Raw genomic sequence first — 23782 nt, forward strand, 5'->3', positions numbered from 1 at the left:
GATACGCTAATCTGCTTCAAAGTCAGACCCAGGTCTGAACCATGTCCCCCAACAGCTGCAGGCTTAACTGAAAACATCTTAAGAAGTGTTCCTGTTTCTAACACTCAGATGCCCAACTCCCAATGGGGTCCAACCTCCAAATAAATCCGTTTTACCCTCATAAATTTTAAACTCATAAATTGTTCTCCCTGTGTAACACTGATAGAGAAATATGCACAGTTGTTTGCCTCCCCCAACTCCCGGGGATTAATACATATTCTGGGTTAATTAATAAGTAAAAAGTGATTTTATTAAATACAACAAGTAGGATTTAAGTGGTTCCAAGTAGTAACAGACAGAACAAGTGAATTACCAAGCAACATAAAATAAAACATACAAGTCTATGCCTAATACAGTAAGAAAACTGAATACAGATAAAATATCACCCTCAGAGATGTTTCAATAAGCTTCTATCACAGACTGGATGCCTTCCTTGTCTGGGCACGATTCTTTCCCCTGGTACAGCCCTTGTTCCAGCTCAGGTGGTAGCGAGGGGATTTCTCATGATTGCAGCCCTTTTATTCTATTCCACCACCTTATATAGCTTTGGCACAAGGCAGGAAACTTTTATCTCTCTGGGTCCCCACCCCCTCTTCTAAATGGAGAGGTACCAGGTTTCAGATGGATTCCAGTACCAGGTGACATGGTCACATGTCCTGTGAGACCCCAAGCCTTCATTCCTCCCAGCTTGACTCACAGGAAGGCCTGCAAGCAAACAGAGACATCCACAGTCAATGGTCCTGTTTGATGGGAGCCATCAAGATTCCAAACCACCATTAATGGCCCACACTTTGCATAACTACAATACGATATTAGAGTTATATTTCATATTTCTAGTTTCAGATATAAGAGTGATACATTTATACAAATAGGCTGACCACACTCCGTAGATTATAAGCTTTGTGATGATGCCTTACAAGAGACATTTTGCATGAAGCATATTTTAGTTACATTATATTCACACTCATCAGCATATTTTCATAAAATCGTATAGAGTGCAACATCACACCCCCACCCTAAAAATCATTCCAGAGCCACTACTAATATCCAACCCTCAGTTTGTTCCAGTTCCCTACTTTCATGTTGGGAACTTTCCTGGCTTCTGCATTACCCCAGGGGAATTGGCTAGCGAAAGGATCTGAGTCCCCACTCCAACTTCCTTTACCTAAAGACCTGCCTCATCTCAAGGATTCCCCTTCCACTTTCCTGTGTCAAAATGGTGACATAGCTGAGGATACCTGGCAGGCTGAAGAACCAGTCTCATCATAGTCACTTAGGATAAGGGGTAGGGTGTCCCCACCCTGGGGCACTCTCTTCACACTGGACGCTTCCCTGACCCACTGATCACTACACTAAATTCAATCCAAATATAAATTATTAAACAGCAATTGTAAAAAAAAAAAAAAAGAAAAAATGAGAAATGTTCAAGGAAACATGGAACCACACTCTATGAGCATGGGAAACACCACAAACAGCTGACTTTGGGATGTGAAAAATGATTCCAGTTTGTTCCTCACACAGCCCAGGCCTCCTGCCCAGGTCCTGGCTATGCTGTGGTAATACCGCGGGTCCGACACTTGCTCTGGCAATGGCCACACACCCTCGGGCTGCAGGTGGCAGGACCCTTCTCCCTAACCTCTGTCCTTCCATCAGATTCACATACTCACTTCTGAATCCATCCTTTGAGGCCCGCTTGTCTGGTGACTTCTCCTTGTGCTGGGCCCTCTGCCCGAGGCCCCACCATCTCTCCCCAGCTGTTCATTCTTCTCAGCTGCCAGGTTACTTGTGGCGAGGCCGACGTCCACTATCCTGGCTCTGGCCCCACAGCTCTCCCCTGCAGCTCAGCTCTGGCTCCCCGCCGGCGCAGCTGGTCTGTGCCGACCCAGCTCCCAGCTCTGGTCTGATCCAGCTGCAGCTCCCCAGCTCTGCCTCAGCACCGCTGCTCCGCCTCCAGCCCAGCCCTGGGTCCTCGGGCTCAGTGTTTCTAGCGGCTGCTGCCCTGCCTCCAGCTCAGTTTTCCCAGATTTCTACTGCATTAATAGACCAAAGTGACTTAAAACTAATCTAAAAGTAACCTCGTCTATTGCTTGAAATGAAGGTGTTTTTTTTTTAATTAACACATTGGCCTATACATCAAGAAAGAAATGGAAGATTTCATTAGATACCTTGTATGGGTGAGATTTTAAAAAAAAATCTACAATCCCCAGCAGGAATTGGTCCACATTAACAACAAAGCTGTGAGATGACAGTGAAATTCAAAATCAACCCCCCAGTACGGGTACTTGTATCCCTAGTGAGGGTTGGTAGCTAGTAGCAAATGTCCATATTTTGACTTGAATTTGTTTGTTACTGTTAGTCTCTAAAAGGCAACATTTCCTCCTCACTGTGTTTGTTGGGAATAGAATACTACTGCTGCTGGTCCTACATATCAGCAGTGACCAGTGAAATCATTCCTTTTGTTGGTGCAAACTGTTCACAACAGATTTTTGTGTTGTTGCACACACTCCTTAATAAGAATATTTTCTAAAGGTTCCTCTAGAATCTTCTTGCGCAATTTTGTTTTTATCAAATTGATCTGAGAAAACAATCATTCAACTGCAGTATTGCTAAAAGGTAGCGACAGTAATGAAAGAGCAAACAATCCAAGTTCACTAAAGTCTTTGTCCTCAGAAGAATCCATGTGTTCGAGAACTTAAACTCCAAACTGCTCATCTTGGTTTTTCTGAGCATGAGGTCAGTGAATCATAGGGAAAAATCTACATTGCTTCTTCAACTGTCCAAAGTATCCACAAACCAATGGCAAAAATGAGATATCAGCCAATCTAGGTCATGCCAAGCTGAAGGACGTAGTACTGCAATCGACACAATCACCTCAATATTTGGTGGCTATCTCTGTTTCATCTGTTTCAAAAACTCCAACATAAAATCTTGACACCTTTTTTGACATCTTCGACAATGCGAACAGTGAGTGTCTGTTTTGAAAGTTCCAGCTGGAAAGCGACTGTGCAATCTGGTGAGTAATTTGACTCAACGGTTATGGTCATACTTTAATACAGCAGTCTTGTTCTCAAAAATACATGGTTTCACAACTCTCACCAACAAGCTCTAGGGGAATGTTCTCAGTTCCTGCTGCAGCTTGCCTGTATAATTGCTTTCCAACTGAAACTTTTGGTTTATCCTCCAGGCTTTCTGAATTACTGGACATAGCAAAATCAGATAAATTTTACTCACTGGATCACTGCACATATGAAAAAGAAGTTCACCATTGCAGTTTTCTTCTTTGTCTTTGGCTATCTGAAAGTGTAGCTTTAGTTTCTCAAACTGATCAAGAACCCTGTTCACAAAGGGCTAATGCAAAGCCCCTTGCTTCAAAAAGCTGCAGAATCTTCTGGTAGTCTGAAATTCATGGAAAGGCAGAGTGACAGGGTGTGTGGGGTTGGGGACTGATGGGTGATGCTGAAAGACATCAGGTGATGATCAGAGAGAGGGAACTCCTCAATGGAGAGAACAGTGCTTGGTGATGGGATGATAAGACATTTGGTGTGAGGAAGTTCTGAGACTGTGAAATTGTAGAATGTTGCGCTCAGCCAAATTGGGACGAGTACTCTTGATTAATGAGGAGAAATCCCTTCCCCCTCTTGTCACAGAGGATTAAAGTTAGTGGCCCCAAGAGATCACTTTCTGCAGGTGTATTTGACCACTTTGTCATGAAGCTCTTTGATTTTGATGCCATAAATGATTGGTTTGAGTATGGGGGGGATGAGGAAGAAGAGGTTGGCCAAGATGATGTGAACATGGAGACTGATGTGCTGACCGAACCGGTGTGTCAGAGTAGAGAAAAGGAAGAGAATAAAAGATGTCAGTATCACACAGAGGTGGGCTGAACAGGTGTTCAGGGCTTTCTCATAGGCTTTCTTGGAGGAGATTCTGAGGACGGCCCTGATGATCAGACTGTAGGACAGGACAACAAGTGTCAGATCTAACCCAGAGACTACAAATGCAACCACCAAGCTGTATGTCCTGTTGACAGTGGTGTCCCCACACGACATCTTCACCACAACTATATGCTCACAGTACGTGTGGGGGATAATGTGGTTGCCACAGAATGGCTGCCTACTCAGAAGCAGGGGCAGGGGGAGCATGAGGAGAACAGCTCTTATCAAACCCACTAGACCTAGCTTAGCTATTCGTGTGTTGGTGATGATGGTGGCATATCTCAAAGGGTTACATATGGCAATGTAGCGATCGAAGGCCATTGCCACTTGGATGGCTGACTGCATAACAGAAATCATGTGAAGGAAGAACATCTGCGTAAAACAGCCACCCACAGTAATGCCTTTCAAATTGAACCAAAATATACACAGTGCCATCGGCATGACGGAGGTAGACACGGCGATGTCTGTGAGTGCCAGCATGCAGAGCAGCAGGTACATCGGCTTGTGCAGGGTCTGCTCTTTGCCTACAACAAACAGAACAATGAAATTTCCCAACAGGCCGATTAGGTACAGCATAGAGAAAGGGATGGAAATCCAAATGTGAGCAGCTTCTAGGCCAGGGATGCCAATTAGGATGAATGTTGATGGGTCAGAGAGGGTGAGGTTGAAATCTGCCATGAGGTGGTTAATCCGTTGATCAGGCTCAGAAATGCTCAAGGTGCCTGTGAAGGGAGAGAAGCACAGCGAGGGGGTTACACACTTTATGGCAACTAATACGGTAAATACTTTATAGCTATTAACAATTTAGAAAGGGGTTGAGCAGTGAGGTGGCAACATTTGCATATGGCACCAAATTATTTCAGTAATGATCAAGTCCAGAGAAGTTCTCAGAGGGAGCTAACCAAGCCAGGTGAATGGCACATGACCTTCAATGTCAAGAAATGCAACATGTATGCCAATTTGAGGGTATGGCTGGAACACCTCAAACAGCTAACAAGGTTGTAAATTAACTGTATGAACTCAGAAACGGGAGCTGGGCATCACAGTACAGAGCTCAGGGAAACCCTGCTCACAGTGTATGCAGGGACAGAAACTAAGCAAAACATTGGAACCCAGGAGGAGTGGGATGGGAAATCATACAGAAGATACAATGCTATGAAGTCAGTCAGTCAATGTTTCACCTTCCTCTGGACTCCTCTGTGTAGTACTGGGCACCCTTCTCACACAGGATATTGGAGAACTAGAGGGGTTCAGGGAATGATCAACGAGAGAGTTTGAAAAAACTGGGATTGTTACCTGACAAAGGAGATAAATAAGAGGGTATATGAGAAAAGTCTTTAAAATACTGACTAGTAGAAAAGAGGGAGAACACATGCTCGATCTTCTCTCTAACATAAGATCAAGAGGACAGTCAATAAAACAGACAAAAAGAATTCCTTCTTCATAGAATCATAGAATCATAGAATATCAGAGTTGGAAGGGACCTCAAGGGGTCATCTAGTCCAACCCCCTGCTCAAAGCAGGATCAATTCCCAGCTAAATCATCCCAGCCAGGGCTTTGTCAAGCCGGGCCTTAAAAACCTCCAAGGAAGGAGACTCCACCACCTCCCTAGGTAACGCATTCCAGTGTTTCACCACCCTCCTAGTGAAATAGTTTTTCCTGATATCCAACCTGGACCTCCCCCACTGCAACTTGAGACCATTGCTCCTTGTTCTGTCATCTGCCACCACTGAGAACAGCCGAGCTCCATCCTCTTTGGAACCCCCCTTCAGGTAGTTGAAGGCTGCTATCAAATCCCCCCTCATTCTTCTCTTCTGGAGACTAAACAATCCCAGTTCTCTCAGCCTCTCCTCATAAGTCTTGTGCTCCAGACCCCTAATCATTTTTGTTGCCCTCCGCTGGACTCTTTCCAATTTTTCCACATCCTTCTTGTAGTGTGGGGCCCAAAACTGGACACAGTATTCCAGATGAGGCCTCACCAATGTCGAATAAAGGGGAACGATCACGTTCCTCGATCTGCTGGCAATGCCCCTACTTATACAGCCCAAAATGCCGTTAGCCTTCTTGGCAACAAGAGCACACTGTTGACTCATATCCAGCTTCTCGTCCACTGTGACCCCTAGGTCCTTTTCAGCAGAACTGCTACCTAGACATTCGGTCCCTAGTCTGTAGCAGTGCATGGGATTCTTCCATCCTAAGTGCAGGACTCTGCACTTGTCCTTGTTGAACCTCATCAGGTTTTTTTCTGCCCAATCCTCTAATTTGTCTAATTAAACTGCGGAACTCATTGCCACAAAAGGTAGCTGAGGCCAAGAGCTAAGCAAGAATCAGGAAGGGTTTGGACATTTTCATGGATCATGAGACTGACCAGTTACAATAGTAACAGCTAAATAAATATTTTGGAAAGTCTATGCGCCCACCCGTTTCAGGGCACAAGCCAATCTCTAGCTGTTAGGCATTAGGGTGACACTCTCATGATGGTCAGGTCATCTCCCTGAATCAATCCACTGCTGTATATCTTACACCTTGTACTGCAGCACCTGGGGCTGTCACTGTCGGAGAGAGGACGCTGGGCTAGATGGACCATACAGCTAATCCACAACGCAGTTCCTATGTTGGAAAGGAGCCACATTTCCCTTATAGAAACAGACATTCTCATGCAGGTCTATGACTTTGTATTCAAGACAATACGCACTGGGGGCACAAATCTTATGGTATTTTGGGCTACAGGATGGCACAGGAGTTACTTCCCTTGTTTCTTTTTGTGAGACACTTTCTTGCAGGCACTTGGCGCTGTCTGAAACATAAGTGACAGGTGCTACCTGACAGGTGTAAGGAGAGATGTGTCAGAAGCACACATGCTAACCTATCTCTTGACTGAATGTCGATGAAGTTTACAGATGACACAAAAATTGGGGGATGGTAAATAATGAAGAGGATGGGTCACTGATTCAGAGCAATCTGGATTGATTGGCAAACTGGGTTGAAGCAACCAACATGTTTTCTAATATAGCCATTTAAATACCTACATCTGGAAACAAAGAGTGTAGGCAATGCTTACACGATGGTGGGAGATTGTGGGAAGCACAATGACTCTGAACTAGATTTGGGGTCATGAAGGGGTAATTAGCTAAACATGAGCTCTCGGTGCGACCCTGTGGCCAAAAGAGCCTGCAATGATAACCAGGGAAATCTGAAGGAGAGGTAGAGACGTTATTTTACCTGTATATGTGGCACTGGTGTGACTGCTGCTGGAATCCTCTGTCCAGTTCTGGTGTCCATGATTAAAGATGGATGTTGATACACTGAAGAGGGTTCAGAGAAGTAGAACAAGAATTAGTAAAAGATTAGAAAACCTGATAGACTCAAAGATCTCAACCTGTGTAGTTTAGCAAAGATGGTGAAGGGATGACTTGATAGCAGTCTATAAGTACCTACACAAGGAAACAATATTTAATAATAGGCTTTTCAGGCTAGCATAGAGAGCTATAACAGGATACAAAGGCTAGAAGTTGAAGTTATAGAAATACTGTCTGGAAATAAGGCATACATTTTTAAAGGGTGAGAATAATTAAACATTGCAACAATTTAACAAGGGTCTTGGCAGATTCTTCCTCATTGAGAATTTTTAAATCAAGGTTGGATGTTTCTCTAAAAGATCTGCTCTAGGAATTATTTTGGGGAAATTCTGAGGCATGTGTTATACAAGCCTGGGTTATACAGACTAAATGATCACTATGATCTGGCCTTGGAATGCACTGGTCTGGTCTCGAGTCAGATGGAGGCGTTTTCCCTGCAAGTTCATGCCTGAGCTTACTGAAGGCATTTTTTCTGTTCATGACACTATTGAATTTAGCCCTATGTAGCACCGTGGAAATGTTACACTAGGTGTCTATTTCACAAGTCTGATTGGTCCCATCAGGCACTGCATAGATGAACATTTTAGGTGAAAAAAATAATGACTTGACCCATAAAATCTCCGCACTGAGGAATGACTGTATAACCCTCACCATTGACTAACAGAGTTGGCAATCTAATTGTCCCAGAGCATCCTGGGTTTACCACCCGTGTCCCAGTGGCCCACTGTTTCAGGCATGTCCCAGAGTTCCTGCTCTCATTATGTCGTGTGCATACTTCTCAGCTTACAAGTTGTTCCTTTACAGCAGTCGTTGAAGCATCCTGCGATGTGTATGGGTGTAACAAGAGAAGCCGCAGAGGTGCCTGCTTGGAAATTTGCCACTTGAGTGTGAAATTTCTCATGATTGAGACACAGTCTAGGACCCCAGAGCTGGACCATCCTGCCCTGGTCCAAACTCTGACCAGTATGAATTAGTTTCCCTGTTCGTCCCTCCCTGAACATGGGGAGGACAATGCACACTTGTAGTAAGCAAGCTGAGATTCCCCGCCCCTCACCCGGCACTTCAGTTCAAGGCATACTGGGTTTAGATTAAAACATAAAAACAAGTTTTTTAACTACAACAAATAGATTTAAAGTGATTATAAGAGATAGCAACCAGATCAAAACAGATTAACTAGCAAATAAACAAAAACACAAACTAAGCTTAGCACACTAGTTAGATTGACTATGATTTAGCAGTTTCTCACCCTGATTGATGATACAAGCAGTGTGGAAGAATCTCAAGGCACAAGCTGCATTTGCTTTACAGCTTGAGTTTCTCAAATTTCCATACAGAGGCTAGAAGTACTTTTAGTCTGGGTCCAGCACTTCTTCCAGTTCACTCTTTTTCCTCAGTTGTTCCCAGGAATCCTCTTCTGTGGGAAGTTAAGAACTACTATGTTCCCTTATGGAACCAACTAGGGGCAAAGCTTTTCTTGACCTGCTACTCACAAACAGAGAAGAACTAGTAGGGGAAGCAAAAGTGGATGGGAATCTGGGAGGCAGTGACCATGAGATGGTCGAGTTCAGGATCCTGACACAAGGAAGAAAGGAGAGCAGCAGAATACGGACCCTGGACTTCAGAAAAGCAGACTTTGACTCCCTCAGGGAACAGATGGGCAGGATCCCCTGGGAGAATAACATGAAGGGCAAAGGGGTCCAGGAGAGCTGGCTGTATTTTAAAGAATCCTTATTGAGGTTGCAGGAACAAACCATCCCGATGTGTAGAAAGAATAGTAAATATGGCAGGCAACCAGCTTGGCTAAACAGCGAAATCCTTGCTGATCTTAAACGCAAAAAAGAAGCTTACAAGAAGTGGAAGATTGGACAAATGACCAGGGAGGAGTATAAAAATATTGCTCAGGCGTGCAGGAGTGAAATCAGGAAGGCCAAATCACACTTGGAATTGCAGTTAGCAAGAGATGTTAAGAGTAACAAGAAGGGTTTCTTCAGGTATGTTAGCAACAAGAAGAAAATCAAGGAAAGTGTCCGCCCCTTACTGAATGAGGGAGGCAACCTAGTGACCGAGGATGTGGAAAAAGCTAATGTACTCAATGATTTTTTTGCCTCTGTCTTCACGAACAAGGTCAGCTCCCAGACTGCTGCACTGGGCAGTACAGCATGGGGAGAAGGTGACCAACCCTCTGTGGAGAAAGAAGTGGTTCAGGACTATTTAGAAAAACTGGACGTGCACAAGTCCATGGGGCCGGATGCGCTGCATCCGAGGGTGCTAAAGGAGTTGGCGGGTGAGATTGCAGAGCCATTAGCCATTATTTTTGAAAACTCATGGCGATCGGGGGAGGTCCCAGATGACTGGAAAAAGGCTAATGTAGTGCCCATCTTTAAAAAAGGGAAGAAGGAGGATCCGGGGAACTACAGGCCAGTCAGCCTCACCTCAGTCCCTGGAAAAATCATGGAGCAGGTCCTCAAGGAATCAATTATGAAACATTTAGAGGAGAGGAAAGTGATCAGGAACAGTCAGCATGGATTCACGAAGGGGAAGTCGTGCCTGACTAACCTAATTGCCTTCTATGATGAGATAACTGGCTCTGTGGATGAGGGGAAAGCAGTGTTATTCCTTGACTTTAGCAAAGCTTTTGATACGTTCTCCCACAGTATTCTTGCCGCCAAGTTAAAGAAGTATGGGCTGGATGAATGGACTGTAAGGTGGATAGAAAGCTGGCTAGATCGTCGGGCTCAACGGGTAGTGATCAATGGCTCCATGTCTAGTTGGCAGCCGGTTTCAAGCGGAGTGCCCCAAGGGTCGGTCCTGGGGCCGGTTTTGTTTAATATCTTTATTAATGATCTGGAGTATGGTGTGGACTGCACTCTCAGCAAGTTTGCAGATGACACTAAACTAGGAGGCGTGGTAGATACACTAGAGGGTAGGGATCGGATACAGAGGGACCTAGACAAATTAGAAGATTGGGCCGAAAAAAACCTGATGAGGTTCAACAAGGACAAGTGCAGAGTCCTGCACTTAGGACGGAAGAATCCCATGCACTGCTACAGACTAGGGACCGAATGGCTAGGTAGCAGTTCTGCAGAAAAGGACCTAGGGGTCACAGTGGACGAGAGGCTGGATATGAGTCAACAGTGTGCTCTTGTTGCCAAGAAGGCTAACGGCATTTTGGGCTGTATAAGTAGGGGCATTGCCAGCAGATCGAGGGACGTGATCGTTCCCCTTTATTCGACATTGGTGAGGCCTCATCTGGAATACTGTGTCCAGTTTTGGGCCCCACACTACAAGAAGGATGTGGAAAAATTGGAAAGAGTCCAGCGGAGGGCAACAAAAATGATTAGGGGTCTGGAGCACATGACTTATGAGGAGAGGCTGAGGGAACTGGGATTGTTTAGTCTCCAGAAGAGAAGAATGAGGGGGGATTTGATAGCAGCCTTCAACTACCTGAAGGGGGGTTCCAAAGAGGATGGAGCTCGGCTGTTCTCAGTGGTGGCAGATGACAGAACAAGGAGCAATGGTCTCAAGTTGCAGTGGGGGAGGTCCAGGTTGGATATCAGGAAAAACTATTTCACTAGGAGGGTGGTGAAACACTGGAATGCGTTACCTAGGGAGGTGGTGGAGTCTCCTTCCTTGGAGGTTTTTAAGGCCCGGCTTGACAAAGCCCTGGCTGGGATGATTTAGCTGGGAATTGGTCCTGCTTTGAGCAGGGGGTTGGACTAGATGACCTCTTGAGGTCCCTTCCAACTCTGATATTCTATGATTCTATGATTCTATGATTCTATGGCTCATTGCAGTGACTAGGCCCTTCCCAACCAGCTATCTAGACCAAAAGCGGAACCTCCACAGACCCCAAGATCATATCATAATATCACTATGAAGACTATGGGGTGCCATGTCACACAAAGAACAATGGTTCATTCCACTGGTGAAATGTCTGAAGTTACATAACAGTTGGATTGAAAACTGAGTAAAGGTCGTGCAGTTCTATTGCTTGGCAGGGCAGGTCTCCACCCCGCACAACTTCCATGCCTGCCACACAGTGATACCCCTCACTCAGGCGCCAGACCCCACAGCGACAGCTCACAGAAATACCTCCTCAGACGAGGTTAAACTCAGTGTCTGCCTGCACTGGGGAAAAGGGGAGATCAGCCTGAATTGCCTTTCCAGGGATGAAGGAAACCCCAGCAACAGCTCAGCCTGTGCAGGGAAGGAGAGAGCGAAAGGCCAGTGGGGAGGGAGACAGGACATGGAGATTAAAAGTAGCCAGCGTCAGAAAGTCTTCCTCAAAATGATACAAAGCTTTGATGTATTGCAGCCCGTTGGAAACCCAGACACCCCTTCCTGAGGCTGCTTTTCTGGGTTGGCAATTGCTGATGTTGCCAAGAGCCTGTATCTGGAGGAGGGATGGTCCGGATGGCAGACGGTGTCACAGACAATCTGCTAAAGTGTGGTCCACATTCCATTCTGGTCTGAGACGCACCCCTACCCCTCCCCCAGCAGGCCTCCTTACGCCTCTTTGGTCTGTGCATTAGGCAGGATGTGCATTCCCTATTTCACCCAGTTTCAGCACTCTGTGCCACTGTGATCTGGATACAATATTCCCCCTCGCCCCCACCCCAACATACATACACTGTGTGTTCCTGCACCTCCCCCACTCAGATTTCCAACCCTGAGTGGTTTCCTCTATGCCAGAAGCATGCTTTTATTTTTACTGCCTTTTAGTGCTTCTCAACCACTCCAGAACCCGAGATCCTGGGGGACAGAGAGAGCAGACTCCTCTCCCTCCTTGAAAAAAAATTACCCTAAGAGTTCTGAACCTCTAAGCCTGTGAGTTTGAGATTTCACAAACTTTCCTGTCAGTTCAATTTGTTTCAAATCAGCTCACCCGTCCTTAAATGCCAGACGACGACTTCAGTTGAAGTCACTGGGGGCTCATGGCCAGTATAAATTAGGTTATTTATTTCAGTCCCTACATGTGGATTTAGGGTGAACTCCAGGCTGTTTTCAGAGCTTTGCCATTGATCTCAATGGGACAAGATTCACCCTGAGGTTTTAACCTTTAGCTACAAGCTGCAAAAATCAAGGATTGGGTCCCGCTACAGAAAGCACGTTTCTGTAACAGCACTGAAAGAGTCTGAAGTAAACCCCCAGTTTATGTGGTGTTCCGAGACTGGGTATGAAAGACAGGGATTCCAAAACACATGGGCCCTGATTTTGCTATCAAAGAGGCCAGTTTCCATCTGGAGTGACCTACTGAAGGCAGAATGTGCAAGTAAAATCTCGCCAGAGTGCAACCCATTCTGGTTGTGAACCCTCTTGAAACACAGAAACCCATTGCAGAGACTTTGGCTGCACTTCCTAATAGGGCAGTGAAGTCGCTGAATTGGAAAAATGGAGGGACCCAGAGGGAAAAACCACACTGCCCAAAAAAGGAAGCTATTGAGACAGATAGAAGGACACAGTAAGAGACAAGGAACTGATTTTAAAAACAAATATTTGGCTAAACTATTTCCAGAACATTTGTAGTTTCAGTTTTACCAGGAAAATCCCTTGGTATTATTGACAACACTAAACAGTTCAAGTCACCGTGCTGCGGAATTTCTCCCCAGACGGTGCTTGACTTTGACCTTTGAATCCTTCTTGAACCCTTGCCACTAACTTCAGTGCAGAAACAGGCAACTCACCAAAATCCTGCTCAGCAGAGAGAAGAAATCTCCTCACGGCGACAGGAAAGCAGAGCCCTAAGAGTCAAGGTATGAATCTCACATGTCTGACACTCACCGTGCTGGGCAGCGACCTTTATGAATCCCCTGTACAGTCCCTGCAGACTCTCAGATTGGCCAGAACTTTCAGACAATTCCCTTGGCACTGTGAGCAGTGGGCTGAGCAGAAAATAGACCCTGGAGAACTACAGCTTCAGAGCCTCCCCCGGGAGTGAAGAAATAATTTGTTTATACCAGGGGCTCAGGATTGTCTGGGCAAACTGGGCCTTGCACACTGTTCTTCCACCTAACAATTGAAAATGTTGTGTTTTTTCCTGTGTGTAAAGTACTGCCAGCTGCACTACATGTGGGTACACTGGCACAAGAGAAAGGACCAAAAACCATTTTCATTTGATTGTAGCAGTGTACCACATGGGCATATTGCCCATGCAGATGTAATATACAGTGCGTTAGCCTCTGCAAAGTCAATGCCACTCTGTGAAGGCCAGATTAAGTGATCCTTAAATGATGTAAGCTGTAGGGTGTGGAAAATGCATTCTTCTCCCAGGATTCTGGTATTAAAGGTATTTGCCAGTATCCCTTTGTGAGGTCGAAAATGGCTATATATCTGGAAGCTCAAAATGTTCTAATATTTCATCTCCTCTCTGCATCGGGTAACCATCAAATTTCCATATTATGTTGATCTTTCAGAAGTTGATGCAGAAAGGGGTTGTGCTATCCACTGTGAGAACTAGTACAATGGGACTTCTCCACTCACTGTGGTGTTTTCCATAGTTATGCCCTGCTGGGGTGAGAACACAGGGGTAAAGGAATCAAACAACTGCTATATCTGCATCTTTTGGACTGGATACAGTCCATTCCCCATGCTTGCATCACAGGTGGCTGGAGGCCTAATTGTGGATCCTGAACGTATGAGTGTGATAGGTTATCAGCTCTGCGGTTGAGTCTGGGATCTGTAAAAACTGCCTCAACCCTCTAACCACCCAGCTGGGCTGGCCTTTTCCATATTGCTTTGCTAGTGATTTAGCCTCTCCAAGCCCAACATGACAGCAGATGGTGCCACACACCCAAACTGAGGGCTTGCTTAAGCCACCAAATTTCAAAGAGCAGCCACTGGGTGTTAGAGGGATTTCCTTTCACCCTCCACCTTTTTCTGACTGAATCTACCAAGATAAACACAACTTGACGTCGCTGAGGATGTGCGTGGCTGTAATAATCAAGTGTGTGGCACTTGATGGACTCTGGTGCAGGCACGCAGCTTACAGGGAACACTGACCCCATCCTGGTGGCCATGGCCCCATTTAATAGCCTTGGTGGCACAGTTTGTATCTGTGTCGTTTGATTGTGGAACGCTGTGTGTGGATTGCTCTCTCAGACACAAATCCCTGAAGTCTTCAAATTCACCTGCTGTGAGGATGGTTAGTAGCCACATTTCCAGGCTTTGTCACACATCAGCCAACTCCATGGCTTCACATATTCAGAGGCTTTTTGTATCAAGTTGGGCAGTGTCCATAAAGGAACCTCTGCATCCAGAAACTTCTCTTCAGGGGATTGTCTGGGCCATTTGAAATCCTAGTATGTTGGGCACAGCCCTCCGGGTGTTAACGGCCCAGGTCTGGGAATCTACTATTTGGGACAAAACAGGGATAAACAGAAACAGGCATGTGCGTGAAAGGTTTAAGCTTGGGAGCAAGATGGGGCCACTCCTGGACCGTGCCAGCTCTACCGGAAACGGAGTCCAAGAAATCAGTGAGGCTGCCCAGAGGAATGCTGCCCAGGTGTGTAAGACAGCTAAGGAACAGATACAGACCCCCTCTCTTGCAGGGAACCTCCTTGTGGATCCTCCTGGATCGATTAATGGCTGTTTTGGCCAGTGCCAGGGAAAGTCTGATGAGGTCTTGTGACTTCATGGTGTTACCCTGCTGGTAAGGGTGAGGTTCTGCGCCGAGGGGTTTTGGTTAAGAGACTAGGAGACCCGCTCCATAAAACAGATGTCCTTTACTAAGTGATACTGTAGCATACGTACACAATAGTAAAAACTTGCTCTATATGGTTTACCTTAATCCCAGCTCTTTTCCTGCTACTGGCGGCCCTCCGGATCACAAGGCTAGGGGTCGCTTGCTTGCTGACATTCAGTGTCTGAATAACAAACCAACTCACCTCTCTGTCCTACCCTCTACACTCCGAGGCAAACAACCCCCTGTGCATGTACAAACTTCAAAATAAACCCATTTGTAGGCAAACTTTTCTCATTTTCCCACTCATAAACAATGGTAACCACCTACTAATCATAACCATTGTCTATGAACTCTGTGCATGACAGGGCTGAACTGTCTCACTAGTTATGGTCTCTGCCCATGGTTCAAGGGCACAGTTATCTTACTCTACAAAGGGGCCACAGATGTGGGAGAAGCACTGTTGTGCTCCCAGTCCTGGTACCCGTGTCCAGCAGACTGACACCAGCTATGACCAACCTCTGGTGGGGGGCCTTCTGCTGCCAGGGCATGGAATGGGGTTGGGGCAGTAAGGCCTGGAAGAGAAGGTCTCCACTATTGGCAGCTTCCAGGTCCAGGTGGCAGATCAGCAGCTCCAAGGTCAGTTTTAATCAGGATGGTTTAACCCCATTCACTTCACACACCTGGTCTGAGAGACCCAGATATCCCAGACACACGGCCCTCAGTGACACAATCAGACCAAATACGGCTCACCCAGGTCCCTTCACCTAAAAGTGCAGGACCTACGGTTACTTCTCACGCTTCGCAAGTGGAGAACCAGTGTTGACAGGGCCAATTCAATCAGGGTGGATGTAGACCACTCCCAATAATAGATGAGGAGGTGTCAATTCCAGGAGAGGAAAAGCTGCTTCTGTAATGAGCCAGCCACTCCCAGTCCCTATTCAAGCCCAGATTAATGGTGTTAAATTTGCAAATGCATTTTAGTTCTGCTGTTTCTCTTTGAAGTCTGTTTCTGAAGTTTTTTTGTTCAATGATAGTGACTTTTAAATCTGTAATAGAATGACCAGGGAGATTGAAGTGTTCACTTACTGGCTTATGTATGTTACCATTCCTCATGTCTGATTTGTGTCCATTTATTCTTTTGCGGAGGGACTGTCCGGTCTGGCCAATGTACATGGCAGAGGGGCATTGCTGGCACATGATGACATATATAACATTAGTGGATGTGCAGGTGAATGAGCCCTTGATGGTGTGGCTGATGTGGTTGGGTCCTCTGATGGTGTCGCCAGAGTAGATATGAGGACAGAGTAGGTAACGAGGTTTGCTACAGAGATTGGTTCCTGGGTTGGTGTTTCTGTGGTGTGGTGTGTAGTTTCTGGTGAGTATTTGCTTCAGGTTGGGGGGTTGTCTGTAAGCGAGGGCTGGCCTGCCTCCCAAGGTCTGTGAGAGTGAGGGATCATTTTCCAGGATAGGTTGTAGATCGTGGATAATGCGCTGGAGAGGTTTTAGCTGGGGGCTGCATGTGATGGCCAGTGGTGTTCTGTTATTGTCCTTGTTGGGCCTGTCCTGTAGTAGGTGATTTCTGGGTACCCCTGGGAGTGGACTACATCCACCCTGATTGAATTGGCCCTGTCAACACTGGTTCTCCACTTGTGAAGTAACTCCCTGCTCTCCATGTGTCAGTATATAATGCCTGCATCTGTAACTTTCACTCTATGCATCCGAAGAAGTGAGGTTTTTACCCACGAAAGCTTATGCCCAAATAAATCTGTCAGTCTTTAAGGTGCCACCAGACTCCTTGTTGTTTTTGTAGATACAGACTAACACAGCTACCCCCTGATAGTGATCTTTGAGTGTCCCTTTTTTGGCATTTGGTATATTGCCCGTCCTTCACAGAAATGGTTATCGAGAGACTTCTGCCGGACACAAATGTGTGGGGTTGATTCTGAGCCGAGCGCCTCTTGGCAGCTTTCCTAGTTTGGAATCATGGGATGACTTTTCCTTATACAGCAACAATTTACCTGCGACTCTGACTAAGAAGGGCCCAGGATTGCAGTGATTTTTTTTTCATTCTGCCCCAGGAGATAAAAGTGTGGGCAACAACAACAACAAAATCTCTACTTCAGCCCAACCTGGTAGAGAACATGGAAAAGCAAAGAACCAGTCAATCCCTCTGTGCACAATGGCTCTCAACCCAGAAACCACCCCAAGTACAAACCTTGAATGCTTCAGTGCTGGTGGTGGGGACCTACCTCATTCATTGCTTTCCCAGAGTAGTCAGCATGACCCAACTAATCCCTCCCACCTCTGCCCATCTCTTTAGGGGGCTGGTGAGCTTACCAGACTGTGTGCTCTCCTTCAGTATCTCTAGGGGTGTCTTATTTTAAGTGGGGTGAGAAGACAGGTCACTCCCAGTTTGGTGCTCTACATCGGCATGGTAGACTGTGCCATGGTGATGTACCGCCATGCCACAGATGTGTGGTGTTCACACGAACCGTCCCTGAGTTAACCCCACCATGGCCCATGCTGGCCACCACCTCAGGGACTTAACAGTGGGATTCCAGGTACCCTGAGGTGAGTGTCTCTTCACTACTGACAGAGTCACAGGCTTATATTCCTTGGGATATGGCTGGCACCAGAGTCCTGGGCTGTTCATTCCATCCCCTCCCTTAAAGGCTGCATCTCTGCCTTGACAGAGTTCAGATCTAACCAGGCTGTGATCAGAAAGCACCCCAGCTGGTTCCAGAGAAGCTGTGGCTGACTTTGCCCTGACATGCTTTCCCAAGCCAGCTGCTACCTTCAAGGGTCAGGTTTCATTTCATTGTTGGATGATGAGAGGGAGAAACAGCACTTGGTCAGTGACAAAAAAGCAGCGAGTTCTGGGGCTGTGGCAAATTACAACTGAGCCTGTCTGCTATCAGGTTTTGTGCCCCAGAAGGTCAGTCATCGATGGTATGATGTTGTGGACAATGCTGCAGTTTCATAACTTTAGTGCTTCTTTCCCCCTGTTGTTTTATGTAATATGTATGTGGTGTGTTGTCTGTTAGGACTCTCATGTGAGTTCCCTTGATCAGTGGGTTGAAACGGGTGCAGGTATTCCTGATTGTCCTGAGTTCAAGGAGTCCGATGTGGAGAGAGACCACCATGGATGACCCTTTGCCTGTGTTGTAAGATTGTTTAGATGTGCGCCTCATACTATCAGGGATGCATCGGTGGTGAGAAGTAATGTCATTGAAGTTTGCAAAAAATGGATCCCCTTGCTGGGTTTGCTGGGTTTTACCACAGGCTCAGGGAGTTATTGACTTTGGATAACAGAGCCAGAGTTTTCAATAGTCTGTCTCTGCATATGGCAGGAAGCCTTTGTCTCCCAGTTTGATTCCCACACCTGGTCAATAGAAAAACACGAATATTATTATGGAGTCCAGTATCAGGAGACTTGATCACATGCCTCTGTAGCACCACAGCAGCCAGGACTCAGAGACTGTTCTCAGCATGCTCAGGAAAGCTTTCCAGGAAGGCTCTTCTAAGACCTATTGTTCCCCAAATGGACCTTCCTAACCAGCTATCTAGCCTGATTGCATTCTGTCTATTGGGCATTCCCCATGTGTAAACACATTTGTAACCGATGCACAGACAATGTGCCTAACTTCAGAGACAGAAATGATACATTCATATAAATAGGCTAATCATATTCAGTAAATCATAACCTTTCCAATGATATCTCACATGACATATCTTGTACGAAATATATTATAGTTATGCCATAATCATACATAACAATATCTCCATGAAGAATATGAGGGCGTAGTGTGACAGTCGCCCCCTATGAACTCTAAGCTATGTACAGGGGTGAAGGTTCATTTTTGGATGTAGAGCTACAGAACCAGTTCCATGAACATGTCTATCAGCGTAACCCAGCAGGGCACATTGCAGGAGTTGGCTCTGATGATAAAATTATCCAGGTACAGATAGATCGTGATCCCCTGGGAACATAAGTGAGCGGCCACTACTTCCTCTGAAAAAACTCTCCAGGTTTTGCTACTAAGGTAGGATGTCTAATTCTGAGATGCTGGCATAGCTTGCAGGGTCATGTACTGTCGTTTGCCAGTACTTCACTGCATACAACACAATGAATCCTCAGTGCATCGCTGGACCCACTTCATCTAAAGCCCAGTTTGAAATCAGCTTCATCATATTTTCAGCTTCTGCATTTTGCTGGAAACTTCGCTGCTGCCCTCACTTCGGCTTGTGTTGTACACTTCTTTCCCTTTGTCACAAAACAATCCATTTCTCATGTGAGCTGTTTCTCGCTGTAAGCGTGCTGCTGATAATGGTTTTAAGTTTCTTTTTAAATACCTGGAGGAAAAGCCACACCATGGACGTGTGACGTGTCACAGTTGCTAAGAGGGCCCTTCCCAGGACTAGTGTAAACCCCTGCAGAGCCCCATGTGGCTGTGGCTTCCACTGTCACCCAGGTTTCCTGCTGCCCCCCCCCCCCCCCGTCTTGGCTGGGGCTCTGGCTGTCCCTTTGTCCCTTTACACCCTCTGGGTGTGCGCAGCCCTTCTGCATGATCTCCAGCTGCCAGGTGCTGACAGCCGGAGCTCATAAAAAAAAGGCAAATGGTTTCACCTCCCTTTACACATTCACACCTCTCCCATAGTTTGAGAATTGCTGCTCTAAACAGATCTAATTGAAAGCAACTGTCCATAGAAAACACGAGAAATGTCCATTAGAATGATTGGACAGTTTTTCAGCTCCTTCATACAGATCATTGTCACTTGGAGAACTAAGCTGAATGACAGGTGAATGACTAGGCTGAATGACACGGAATTGATCACCTGTATGCTTTGAAAGTGATTGGAAAGCTTTATATTTATTATATCGAGACAACTGTAAAACACATTCACTTTGAAAAAACTTTCTGAGTCGGCAAGTCTTTCACTTTGTGACAGCCATTTCTCAGGGCTGGTTGGCAGGGGAGTGATGCCTAGCAGTCAGGGCTCAGGCCTGTGATGTGCAGGGCATTGTTGGTAGGGGAGCCCGGGCCCTCCCACTCCACTGGACTTTGATCTAGGGACCTTTGAGGACTATCTGTCCTCTAACAGCCAAGTTGGTTTGACAACCTGGACCACCCCATCCGGTATGCCACCTGATGTACTGAGGTTTCACAAAGCCATTCCTGCTGCACCAGCCTGGATTCTCTCTTCCTGTTTTGATGAATTAGGATCTCTGGCCTCTTGCTGCAAACACACACAGGGAGGGAAACACCCTGCTGAAGAAACAGACTGAAGTCAGCTCTGTGTGAGAGGACTCATCCAGCACTCATATGCCCACCCCTTTTGTGGGACAAACCCCAAATAATACTGTTTTGAACCATATAGAATATTCTGCACAGAGATGTGCACAGCTTTTTGCGCTACTCAGATATGAATTGCACACACTGGGTTATGTTATAAACAAAAAATAGGTTTATTAACTACAAAAGGTAAGTTTTTATGAGGGATAGCAAACAGATCAAAGCAGATTACCTTAGTAAATAAACAAAAAATGCAAACTGAGCTTAACACACTAGATAGGAAAGACATAAATTAGCAAATTCTCACCATGCGTGATAAACAGGCTGGTGGATTCTTAAGGCACAAGTTGCCTTGGCTTTCCTAAGTTTTCATTAGCAGGCTGAAAATCCTTATTGGCTGGGACCATCACTTCCCACAGGTCAGTCTTTTTTTCTCAGGTGTTTCCCATTGGGTAGTTTGATCTCTGAGAGGTTTCTATTGTACACATTTCCTTGTGCTTGTGTGTATTTCCTCAATAAGCCATTAACATGTTTTGACTTTTTTATTGTCATACCCGAAAGGCTGCTGGTGGGGGTTTTCAACCTCAGGACTTGTTTCAGCAACACATTCATAGCCACACTTCAAAACTTCACACACGATGATAGCACATACGAGATATTATCATCTAGCAGATCATGACTTTTAGAATGACACCTCACAAGGCATACTTTAAACAAAACATACCCTAATTAAATGACACTGGTGAATAGTGGCGTCTCAAGATGTAAGAGGCGGCCCTCCCTCGGTCACTTTCTACCACCTCCCTGCAAATATCCCAAGGTCTCCGTCTGGGGTAAGGTAGCGTGAAGGGTGTCTGCTCACCCCAAGGCACCTTCCGGTTGCTTTCTTCGGAGCACAATGATAAAAACAAAACTAAAATTTCCCATTAATTTCTTTAATGCTGAAGGCTCCTAAACTTCATCGGCCCTTTTAGTGAGAAGAATTATTTCTGTGGGTGCCTTCATTATGTCTAAATACTGAATCTGACAGGAAGGAGTGATTCATACTTCCTGCATATTTATACCTGCAGCTGGAAATTTCCACCACATGCATCTGACGAAGTGGGTGTTCACCCACGAAAGCTTATGCCACAATATGTCTGTTAGTCTATAAGGTGCCAAAGGACTCTGTCACTTTTTACAGATTCAGACTAACATGGCTACCCCTGATACTCATACTGGTTGTTGATCAACTGTGTAGTCAATTCCTTAACCAAGCTTTCATTTGTTATGAAATATGTTCAAGAGAGCAAATAAACAATGTTAGGTTTACTGCTCTAACCCATTAATAAAATAATATAGGGAAAAGGTTTTATATGATACCAGTCTCTGGGAAGCCGTCTCATTCAGTGATGTTACATTCACCTTATGTGGAAAATGTGTTCCCAAATATACATATTTTAGCTTTTATCATTTATATGAAGATGTCACAAGTTACACATCTCACTACACATCACTAAAATCCAACCCAGCAGTTTGTCCCAGGTCCCTAATGTAAGTCGGGAACTATTATGGGGAAGTTTCCTGCCTTCTGCACTACCCCAGGCAAATTTTCTAGAGAAAGGGTCTGGGTCCCCACTCCCACTCACTTTACCCAGAGACCTGCCTCACCTCAAGAACTCCCCTTCTGCACTCCTGTATGGAAATGGTGAAACAGCTGGGCCCAGGATACCTGGCAAGCTGGAGATCCATTGTCATCGCAGTCACTTAGGACAGGGATTAGAGTGTCCTCACTCTGGGGTACTCTCTTCACACTGGATGCTTCCCTGACCCACTGATCACGACACTATGTTCAACCCACAGAATCTCACTCTGTGGGCACAGGAAACACCACAAACAGCCATCTCTGGGATGTAAATAACATTTCCAGAGTGTTCTTCACACATCCCAGGCCTCCTGCAAAGGCCCTGCCTATAAGCTGTGATGATTCTTTTCCAGAAACAAAAAACAGAGAATGACAGTATTAAATATAACACAAAAGAAGCCAAAAACAGTTGTCGTCTAAAAACAATAATGACATTATTATGTTATTTAGTTCTAATGGCATTCGATGATGGAAGCCAATGTCCATATTTTGAATTTAACTAGGTTGTTTCTGTTAGTCTCTAAAAGGCAACATTTCATACTCACTGTCTTCGCTGGGAGAAGAATGCTTCTGCTGCTGCTCATACAAATCGACAATGACCAGAACAATCATTCCTCTCATTAGCACAAATTCTTCACAACCGATTTGCGTCATTGCATATACACCTTAATAAGAATATTTTCTAAAGTTTCCTCTAGTATCTTGTTGCACAGTTTTGTTTTTATCAAGTTCATCTGAAAAAACAAACATTCAACTGCAGTGTTGCTAAAAGGTAGCGACAGTAATGAAAGAGCAAAGAAGCCAAGTTCACTAAAGTCTTTGTCCTCGGCCGAATCTGTTTGTTTGAGAACTTCAACCCCAAACTGCTCAACTTGGTTTTCCTGAGAATGAGGCCAGTGAACCATGGGCAAAAATCTTCATTGCTGCTTCAACTGTCTAAGGTCTCCACAAACCCACGAAAAAAAATGAGATATCAGCCAATCTAGGTCGTGCCAAGTTGAGCGCAGTAGAAGGACTTAGTTCTGCAAGCGATTCAATAACCTCGACATTTGGTGGCAATCTCTGTTTCATCTGTTTCAAAAATGCCAATATGAAATCTCAACATCTACTTTTGACATCTTTGAAAATGTGAAGAGTTAGTGTCGGTTTTGAAAGTTCCAGCTGAAAAGCGACTGTGCAAAGTGGTCAGTAATTTGACTCAACGGTTATTGTCATAGTTTAATATCGCAATCCTATTCTCAAAAACACACAGTTTCACAACTCTCACCAAAAATCTCCAGAAGAATGTCCTCAATTCCTGCAGCAGCTTTCCTGTATTATCACTTTCCACCTGTAACACTTGGTTTATCCTCAAGGCTTCCTGAATTACTGGACATAACAAAATCAGGTAAATTTTACTCATTGGATCACTGCACATATGAAAAAGAATTTCAGCATTGTAGTTTCTGTCTTTGTCTTTGGCTATCTGAAATCATAGCTTTAGTTTGTCAAACTGATCAAGAACCCTGTTCACAGAGGGACTAATGCAAAGTCACCTTGTTTCAGAAAGCTGCAGTATCTTCTGGTAGTCTGGAAGTCATGGAAAGGCCGAGTGAAAGGGTGTATGGGGTTGGGGCTGATGGTTGATACTCTAAAAGAGATCAGGTGATGGTCAGAGAGGGGGAACTCCGCAGAGGAGAGAGCAGAGCTTGGTGATCTAGTGATAAGACATTAGGTGTGAGGAACTTTACAGACTGTGAACTTGTACAATTTTGAGCTCAGCCAAAGTGGGACAGAGCACCCTTGATTAATGAGGAGATATCCTCTCCCCCTATTGTTACAGAGGATTAAAGTCAATGGCCCCTGGTGA

The 23782-nt window shown here is 45.4% G+C and overlaps 1 protein-coding gene across 1 annotated transcript; it reads right to left on the minus strand.

Moving 5' to 3' along the window:
* Positions 1-274: 274 nt before the first annotated feature.
* On the minus strand, positions 275-13106 carry LOC103306779 (olfactory receptor 52P1-like). The gene is made up of 3 exons (XM_065599366.1): positions 13019-13106; positions 7198-7280; positions 275-4696 (listed from the first exon to the last, which is right to left on the minus strand). Exon 3 carries the CDS (start codon positions 4650-4652, stop codon positions 3714-3716), a length of 939 nt encoding a protein of 312 aa, XP_065455438.1. The 5' UTR covers positions 4653-4696; positions 7198-7280; positions 13019-13106; the 3' UTR covers positions 275-3713.
* Between the last annotated feature and the right edge of the window lie 10676 nt (positions 13107-23782).

The sequence above is a fragment of the Chrysemys picta genome, chromosome 1, assembly GCF_011386835.1.
Source record: "Chrysemys picta bellii isolate R12L10 chromosome 1, ASM1138683v2, whole genome shotgun sequence".
In the NCBI taxonomy this organism is placed as follows: domain Eukaryota; kingdom Metazoa; phylum Chordata; order Testudines; family Emydidae; genus Chrysemys; species Chrysemys picta.